The 9,711-nt window shown below is 44.4% G+C and overlaps 1 protein-coding gene across 1 annotated transcript; it reads left to right on the top strand.

The window, feature by feature from the left end:
• Nucleotides 1-131: 131 nt before the first annotated feature.
• Nucleotides 132-7,881, top strand: slc39a9 (solute carrier family 39 member 9; the record flags this gene model as incomplete). Its single annotated transcript, XM_080012638.1, has 7 exons — nucleotides 132-640; nucleotides 892-1,000; nucleotides 2,221-2,424; nucleotides 3,054-3,122; nucleotides 5,049-5,134; nucleotides 5,574-5,708; nucleotides 7,639-7,881. Exons 1-7 carry the CDS (start codon nucleotides 545-547, stop codon nucleotides 7,879-7,881), a joined length of 942 nt encoding a protein of 313 aa, XP_079868764.1. The 5' UTR covers nucleotides 132-544.
• Between the last annotated feature and the right edge of the window lie 1,830 nt (nucleotides 7,882-9,711).

Raw genomic sequence — 9,711 nt, 5'->3', positions numbered from 1 at the left:
TGTCGCGACACAGAAACGTCAACGTCACCGCCACCTCCACGCGCTGGTACGTGGCACGTGTGACGCGTCGCGGGCGCCCAGCGGCCGGAAGTGCATACCCGGAAGTAGTTCCCCTCCGCAAACTCCAAACAACCGAGCGGCGGCCGGACGCGGAGCGGCGCAGGATTCGGAATCCCTGTTGGAAACGCCCGCGGTGACCGTCACCCGGTGGACCTTCGCGGGGACGGGGAGAGGGGAGCGATAGAGGGGACTCTTCGCCGCGCGTCGCGGGGTTTCGCACGCCGAGGGGACGGCTTCGGGCTTTCGGAGAATGCAGGAGAAGTAGCCCGTCGAGCTAGTTAGCTTAGCCTCGCTAGCGGTTCCGCTCAAGCTGAGCTCGATGCTGCCTGCTAGGCCAGCCCGCTGCCCCGAGAGGAGATCCAGGTCCCACGAGGGATCCACTTAGTGCACGGTCGCCTGCGTGACGTTTGACGAGCTCCGCTACAGTGAGCGTTGGGCGCCTCGTTTGTTCCGAGCGCTAGTTTAGCCCGGAGAGCTCTGCAGCATGGATGACTTCAGCTCCATCAGCCTGCTGTCCCTGGCCATGCTGGTGGGCTGCTATGTGGCCGGGACCATTCCCCTGGCGGTCAACTTCTCAGAGGTGAGTTGGCCAAACTGTGGACACGCACACACGGTCTGTATATCCGTGGTTAAGTGATGTACCTGCCCAGCGAACTTTGACCCCTTGTCTTGGTAAGATGTAATCGTATCATAAACCTGGTAGTGTTATCGGGTGATCAGTTGAGCAGCTCGTGATTGGGGGCTATCAGGGGCTTAAAGGTTGTGTTTGACCCCTGTCCTGATGATTCACCTTACGAAACCAAAACTGTCTCCACCTGTTTTCCTCTGCAGGAGAAGCTGAAACTGGTCACGGTGCTGGGAGCAGGACTGCTGTGTGGTACTGCACTGGCCGTCATCATTCCCGAAGGGGTCCATGCGCTCTACGAAGAAATACTTGAAGGTACAATTCAACAGAGCAATGTTAAACTGTGTGCTTAAAAGGATTGGTTTCAATGCTAAATGCTCTGGCAGAACATGACTTTTAATTTTCAAAGCATCCCTATGCTGTGTGTAGGCCTTTTCTCTCTAGTATGATTTCCACACTTCAAATTGTAAGAGGCTGTAACTAACAACCCTGTCAATCATGTCTCATTTAATTGTATTGAGATTCATGAATGCGCAGTTCTGAAGATTTGATAGGTGGATTGTGTGGTTGAGTTATTTTTCAAGTGATACACTTTCTGTGTGTGTGTGTGTGTGTGTGTGTGTGTGTGTGTGTGTATTGATTGAAACAATAGACAAGAAACAGAAGAATGAACGAAAACATTCATAAAATTATTGTCTGAAAAGGAGCAGGAGGAAGTAAACTATATATATATATATATATATATATATATATATATATATATATATATAAATAATACTGGTGTTTAAAGACCTTAAAACACTCCCAGGCTCTATGTTTCCGTTGATCTACTTCTCTCATCTTACAAAACGGCGCAACGGCATGGTTGCATACACAGAGTATTACATCAGTCTAGACCAATTGGATGACCGTGAAAATCACTGACATTCAATTTGATTCACTTTAGAATTTGTTCTGCAGCCGCGCAGAGCTTTGTGATGCCAGTCAGGTGAACCGGTCCTTTGTAGCGAACAAATCTTTTGAATGATTCAGGAGTCTGGATTCACTGCAGCACTGCATCGCTACCAAAATAAACAATTTTGACAGAATTAGATAATTCCTGTGAGGATGCTGTTCATAACTCAGAGACCGACTCTTCTGACTCACCGAACGTCCGTCCTTATTTGCAAGTACGCGCCCCTGAAAAATTTCAGCCGTGCATTTCTGATTTTGGTTGCGCATCTTCACCCGCGCACCGGTTGTGTGCACACTAGCATAAAGGGTTTATAGGGGTAGACCATGCGGAAGAATTTCTCACAATCAAGGAATTTGAACACACACAAGGCAGCACACACGCCATAGGACCAAATCCCAAGTTAAATCAAAGTGATGTTAGTTATTTTAGACTTTACTATAATGTAGGATGGTGGGATACCAGACCACACTGAAAAAACACAAATGTTCACTTATTGCCTGGCCCTAATATGGCTCTCTCGTACAAACCACTTGGACCATCTCTTTCTTCCTTCTCTCCTTTCTCCTGCGCTGTTCCCCAGGCGGGCATCCCGCCCAGGCCCCGGCGGGGGTGGTGGAGGTGTCTGAGGCGAAGGGCGAGGCGGACATAGCGCCGGGGGTCGGAGGGGAGCACGTCCACAGCCACGAGGCGCTGCACGCCTACATCGGGGTGTCGCTGGTGCTGGGCTTCGTCTTCATGCTGCTGGTCGACCAGATCGGAAGCTCCCACGTGCACAACAGCGACGGTATAAAGTGCTGGCGTCTTGTTCGAACAAAACAAAAACAGCCCACAATTTTTCCGCAGAGGTTTTATGCTTTGCTTGATGGCACCTCGGTCATGAAAATATACTCGATTTAATTGGGCTTTCTCGGGACCTCAGAAGAACTTATGCATCAAATATAGGCCGTGTCTGCAATAATTCAGATACATTTATCAACACTTATATTATCAACACTTAATGTATCAAAACATTTTCGGTCCAAACTAGTTTTTTCACAGCGTTGAAAAGAAAGCCGGCCGTCCTCACCGAAACGCAAACGACGCTGGTTCCGTTTCTTTAAGCCGCAGGAAACCTGCAGAAACTGAACTGGTTTACCTTGTTTGCAAGCAAAGTGGAAGTGTTATCCTAATGCAGTTAACACCTTAAGTCATTTAAGATTGTCAACACGTCCAAATCATCAGACGAACATCCAACACTTCAAGCCCTGGAGGTAGATTCAGGCGACACTGTGGTCAGCGATCATCATGATCATGCTTATATGACATCATGTTCACGCTTATATGACATAATGTTCATGCTTATATGACATAATGTTCATGCACAATACTGTATTAAATTCCGGGAAGTGACTTTCCGCCGCCGTCTTGTTTTAGACCCGGAGTCGGCTCGGATCGCCTCCTCAAAGATCACCACCACCCTGGGCCTGGTGGTCCACGCTGCAGGTGGGCTTCACACAACACACTTAAATCAACTAGTTCTTATCAATATATGGCATAGAACACTACGTTATTTGGAATGAGATTATAGATTAATTCACGTTAACACATGGAAAACATGACGCCTCGTACAAGGAGCTTCTCAGGCTTCCTCCGTGATGTTTCCTATTTCCTCATTCCTTCCTTGAAGCAAAGATTCCCTGTGATATTTTGACAAAACAGTTTGAGATAAATGGTCATGACCTCAGTGTTATTAGCTGTTTCCCTCTCACACTTTCTCTTGTATGTATTGTATGTTTGTGTATGTGAAAATGTATTATTTATTTTGACCACAAGTACCAAGTTAAAGATGTACACTGCTTTAAAAGAGAGATGCCCCTGCCTAGCTTGAAAAAAAGAATTATTTTTTGGAAAAAAGAAAACGAGGCCTGACACATTTACTTATCCTGTACATTATTTAAGATGAGACTTTAGATCACTTTATTAATCCTCTGTAGAGGGAAATCTGGGCGTCTCAGCAACTCAGTGTGGAAGATGAAGTACAGAGTGACAGAATAGTATATCAACTAAATTCACAAATGTATACATTCAGAATAAGAATTAATAATGAACAGAATTATTTGGATTCTGTCAGGCTAATACTGAAACAGACCGGCCACCCTGCACGCTTTTTGTGTACCAACCACACAATCCTTGGTCAAAATACGCTGGTAGAAATACCGGCTGAAACTACGCAAAAGATATATATCATTGTAATTTAATTATGGAAAACAATCAATACAAAACAAAGACTGATGACCGGCCGATCAGAATCAGATTCTGTGCTGGCCAAATGAACAGGCCCGATACTGTGCTCATGTTGTACTTGTAAAAAGGGTCCGATACTCAAACCCAATACCACTGAAATGTAGCGTAGTTGTCGCTCAAAAAAAGAGAACAAAAGAAAGAAAATGTCGGCGAGTCACTCGGTAAAACGAGTCGTTTGATTTGATCGATTGTTTAACGCACGGTGAGCGAAGGAGGACTTCCAGTGAACGAGGGGGAGAAGAGTAGTTCAATTATATTTATTTTATTTGCAATGATTGCAATTTATTTTGGAATGGCAAGCACCATATAAATATAATAGAAAGTTATATTTGCACTTCAAAGTGAAAGAGACTTTCATTTGGAGTTTGAACTGGACATTTCCATGTTAGTTATATGTTGTTACCAGTTACAGTTTACATTATACTGAAATTTGGTGACAGTCCCATGTTCTATTTTATTGGAACTCTGTGACAAATAATGAAAAATCATAAACACTTGTCAAAATCAGCAATCTCACTATTGTGGCTGAAAATTGCAGCAGTAGTCTGTATGTGCAGCTGTCCTATCACGTGAGCGTCATCAGATCACGTGATGTCGTTTTCATTGACGTACAGCAGATAAACCCTGAGACCAGATTATAAGAAAATGTAATTTCTCCGGTCACAGATATAAACTCAAAATTATCGGACGACAATGTTAAATATATTTGATAGTCAAGGTTTTATTATGAACATACAATTGAATGAAAATCGGAATCGACCAAAATCAGCAATCGGCGGGCCAGATTAAAAAAATCAGGAATCTGAATCGGCCAAGAAAACTGCAATCGGTTCATCGCTAGTTGGTCAACGCGTTCGTTAACTTTACCAGATGATGTATTTCAAGGGGTATTTCATCATGTGAGTTACGAGACGGCTACGCCATGAATACCCGATGGCGTCATTGAGCTGCTCCAACTGAAACGCCACGGAGACTCCCTGTTACACTGTTGTGGTACCCAAAATATTGTCCCAGGGTGGGCAGGGCTGCTGAAAGTAGATACTCCAGAGAATTTTAGCACTGGATGCGACAGAAGGATCCGACACTCAACAATATTAAACGCCAGTCTTCCCCCTGTCCACTCAGCTGATGGAGTTGCATTGGGAGCGGCGGCCTCCACCTCCCAGACCAGCGTGCAGCTCATCGTCTTCGTGGCCATCATGCTGCACAAGGTAACACTGACGCTCAGCGGTCCAGTTGCTGAATCTTCACTCGTATCAGATTTACTAAGCGTAATTTAACAGTTGGTGGCCACGTAGGGTTTGGCTGCGGATGTGAACAGGTTGTTTCAGGACACGTTTTCTCAACTGACAGCTCACAAAAAAAAACCTGATGGGTTGTCTTATTTTACAGTTTGTGTGTTAGTAGACCCATCAGAGACCCCAAAATATGTGCAAAAGCACTGAAAGTGATATTTTCATAATAGGTCCTATTTAAGGGTACTGGTATTGATAGTGATTTTGTTTATTACTGTTATTACTGCTGTTATTACTGCTGTTATTACTGCTGTTATTACTGCTGTTATTACTGCGATTATAACGATGGTAATTACAACCGTTATTGCGACTGTTCCTTCTACAGTTTTGACCTCTCTAACCATGTTGTGCTCAGGCCCCGGCGGCGTTCGGCCTGGTGTCCTTCCTGATGCACGCTGGTCTGGAGAGGAACCGCATCAGGAAACACCTGCTGGTGTTCGCCCTGGCAGCGCCGGTGCTCGCCATGCTCACCTTCCTGGGCCTCAGCCAAGTGAGAGAAACCCTCCAGTTTACATACATCACTTATTGCCATGAAATGTAGTGATATGATGCGAGGCACTCTGAACATGTAATTTGAAGGTGCGTTGCATAGAATTTAGTGGCATCTAGCGGTGAGGTGGCAGATTGGGGGGAAAAAAATAAAAAATGGAACTCCATTTTGGTTTGAAAAAATATTACGATACCAGTACCTTTCAGTGATACCGATACCAATAGAGTACTTCATTCAGTACCTTTTTCTTTCTACTATACCATCATGTGAATGGAAGCATTGATTCAGTTGTGTAAAATGCCACCACCGCTCCCCGTCCAAATGATTTTTACACAAATACATTTTGAAAGTTTTCAAATTATTAAAATATGTATTAATTAACTGTACGAAACTGTACAATGAAGTATTTGGGCGGTGTCATTTTAAACAAATAGTCAGTACAGGAGGAATGATCACAGCGGAGAAAACCTCTTTCACCGTTCTTATGGACACCCGACCAAATACTGTTGTTTTAAGACGGACTTGAAAAACTGTGAACCTGTCCTTTAACAGGCTGTGGTAGCTGCTGCCGTAGTCAACCAATCACACGTCGCATTAGGCAAGGCAACTTTATTTATAAAGCACATTTCATACAGGAGGCAGACTGGATTGTGGCACCTTGCGGCCGCCTGTGCGAGCGCCTCGTGTCGGTCACGCACATTTTAGTATTTTTTGTATTTTTAGAGATTATTGTGCTTAATCACCGCATGTCAAGACATTTCACTGCATATCTATGTATGACCGTGTGTATATGTATGTGACAAATAACCTCTTGAATCTCGAATCTTCACATAAAAGAAACATGTTATAGGGATTTAAAAAGAATGCATAAAAGTACATTTAAATGGAAAAAAAAAAATGAAAGAATAAGAAAGTAATAAAATAAAATGTAGTGCAAGGTTTACAGAGTGCAAGTTTAGCAGAAAGCAATGGTGAGCATAAATGTTTTTAATCTGGATTTAAAAGTAGTCAATGTTGGAGCAAGATCTTCTGGAAGTTTATTCCAGCTCTTTGTTGCATAGGAGCTGAATGCTGCTCCTCCATGTTTGGTTTTGACTCTGGGGACAGTCAACAGACCGGCCCCAGACGACCTGAGGGGTCCAGAGGGTTCATATTGCGAAAGCGTTGCAGAGATTATAATTTGGGACTAAACCATGTAATGATTTATAGGTGAGCAGCAGTATTTTGAAATAAATTCTCTTGACACACCGGGAGCCAATGCAGGGATTTGAGAATTGGTGTAATGTGTTCACATTGTTTGATCTGTGTTAAAAACTCTCATGGAATTGAAGAACGCTTGCGCTGATTGGCTGCGTGCAAAGCCACACAAATGGTCCTTTTTTTTTTCTACATCGGAGGACAAAAATGATGGAATGCAGGTGTCGTTTGACTGGAATGGTATTGTTATTTAAATCCATACCTTCAAGGTATTGAAAAGCAAAACCCAGGCCTAACAACATAGATCACAATATTGGAAGTTTATATACTGTATATTGAAAGTTTATCAACAATGCAAATTATACTTCAAATCCATAACCCTCCCCACTGGCTGCCCGTGACAAAAACATATATACACTTTTTTTTTTAAATAATATTTATATTTTTATTCCTAAATCTTTAAACGGTGGATGCCAAAGAAAACGGCTGATAAAGAATGACTTTCTGACCTTGAATATAGGCTGGAATATTTAGTGTGGCTCTGTCAAAATAAATCTAAAATCCCAGGAGACCAGGTTGTCTGAATGATGGCACTTCACATTTCCATGTAATTACGAATAATTATTGAATTATTTTGATTGTAACGCGCCTGAACAGAGAAGCAGACATCAGGATGTGTTGATCTGTTTTCTAACCACCGACCTCCTTCCTGTGTCTGACCTCCGACCTCCAGAGCAGCAAGGAGGCCCTGTCGGACGTCAACGCCACGGGCGTGGCCATGCTGTTCTCCGCGGGGACCTTCCTGTACGTGGCCACGGTGCACGTGCTGCCTGAGGTGGGGGGCACGGGCCACAGCCACGCCCCGGCAGCCGGCGGTAGCGGCGGCGGCGGCAAGGGGCTGAGCAAGGTGGAGGTGGGGGCGCTCGTGCTGGGCTGCCTCATCCCCCTGGTGCTGTCGGTGGGACACCACCACTGAAACCATGGTGGACGCTGAGGTGGAGGTGGAGGTGGAGGTGGCGGCGGCGGCAGCAGCAGCAGCAGCAGCAGCAGCAGCAGCAGCAGCAGCAGCAGGCTGGACTGTGGGAAGGACACAGACCCCAACGGGAAGACGTCATTTGTACGTCTGCTGATGAGACTTTCTACAAACCTTGTGCATCGGGTTAAGCAGGGCGTGGATGTCTGTGCTCTGTTCACTTTGGTTTTGTTTTTTTGCTTTTTTCATTTTCCTTCCCCCCTTTTGGTTTGTTTTAGAGAGATCAGCCATGCACCTTTTATCCACAGGGGGGCTCACGGCCGAGTGGCGTCCTGGGGGCGTTTTCCCCCAAAATTCCAACTTATACCATTTGTTCGCGACAAAGGATCTCTGAGGACAGTTGCTTTGTGAGATTTCAAATGTCTTGAATGGAATTGTGCTAATGACAAGGTCAAGTAAAAGATGTTTTAATTGTTCACTTGTACAGAGTGTCTGACTGATATCCCAGGAGTTAGGTGAACATTCCGGTGCCATAGCAGGACGTGGTGAAGGAGACGTAAGGAGGCTGAAATTCTCGGGGTAACGGAGCCACAAATTTGGTGGAAAATGACACCAATTTACCAAACCAATGTGGTCAACTTTTATTGTGGCATCAAACTTTATCAGTTGTGGAGACGTCTGACGCATAATACATTTTTGGATGAGTCGTGGGAATAGCCCGCGGTGAAATCCTTTTCAGTTTCTTATTTGAGGGATTTTTCTGCCTCTTTGGCCTGTGACCACACCACGGCTGTTTCCACCCTCGACCTGTTGACTTATCTGAACTTAATAACAGCGTAATTCATATTTTGTTTATTTTTGTCGATCATATCTGTTGAGTAAATACAATCGAACCGACTCATTCTTTGATATTTATACCGCCGAGCATTTCAGGATATTTTCAGATAAATGAGGAAAGAGGCGGTTCCAGCCTCAAAATACCTGATCTTTCAAAACAAACATGATTTTTTATTTTTATTTTAATTTTTTTTCCGGCCGGGGGGGAGAGTTTCTGGATGTACATTTGAAAAAGTGATGGCGAACGGGACGAAATACACAGAGCGGTGGTGACGGTCGTACAGGAGCGCCTGGACTCGGGGTGGAGGCTTTAGACTTAAACGGTAGAGGTCATTTATTTTTATTTATTTTTTATTTTCTCAGGCTCATTTTGAAGCGGGCCGGGTTTTTCGGAGCCACCTGTCGTTTTTTTTTGTTTTTGTTTTGTTTTTTTTCGTACCCGGGCAACGGTGTCGGCGGTCGTTTGAAAACAAAACTACTTTGACATTCTGCCTCCCGCTCACCCCCGGAAGCATCAAACCGTCATACGTCTTTGGTCCTTCAGTGTGGAATGTGGAAGTGGGGGCTGGTGTGTGAGTAAACTGTACAGAATGATACAACCAGGCCTCCTCTTCCACGCGCCTCCTGCTCTCTGTGCTCGCTTAGAACTTGATTTTCACTTTGTACTTGGACTTATATTTGAGGCTACGTGACTCAAAGAAAACTCTTATTTGTTTTCTTTTCCTCTTCTCCTATGTGACTTATTTAATTCCATTTGTTTTCATTGCAAGCGAGGATCAAAAAAAACAAAAAACAAACATCGAGTGGTTTTAACCCTCTGGCGGGAGGAGGTTAATGCATGCAGGTGTTGAGCTGCACGGCACATCTTTACCCCCCCCCCCCCCCCTTTTTTTTTTTCTTTTTTTGATTCATAACTTTGTGAAAACGTTTGTGTCCAAAATGGGCGAAACAAAAAAAAAAGAACCCCCCCCCCCAGTGGGTTTGTTAAATGGAGCT

The sequence above is a fragment of the Zeus faber genome, assembly GCF_960531495.2.
Source record: "Zeus faber genome assembly, chromosome: 13".
In the NCBI taxonomy this organism is placed as follows: Eukaryota; Metazoa; Chordata; class Actinopteri; order Zeiformes; family Zeidae; genus Zeus; species Zeus faber.
Note: the sequence above shows the minus strand (reverse complement) of the source record. Positions and strands in the feature narration are given on the sequence as shown.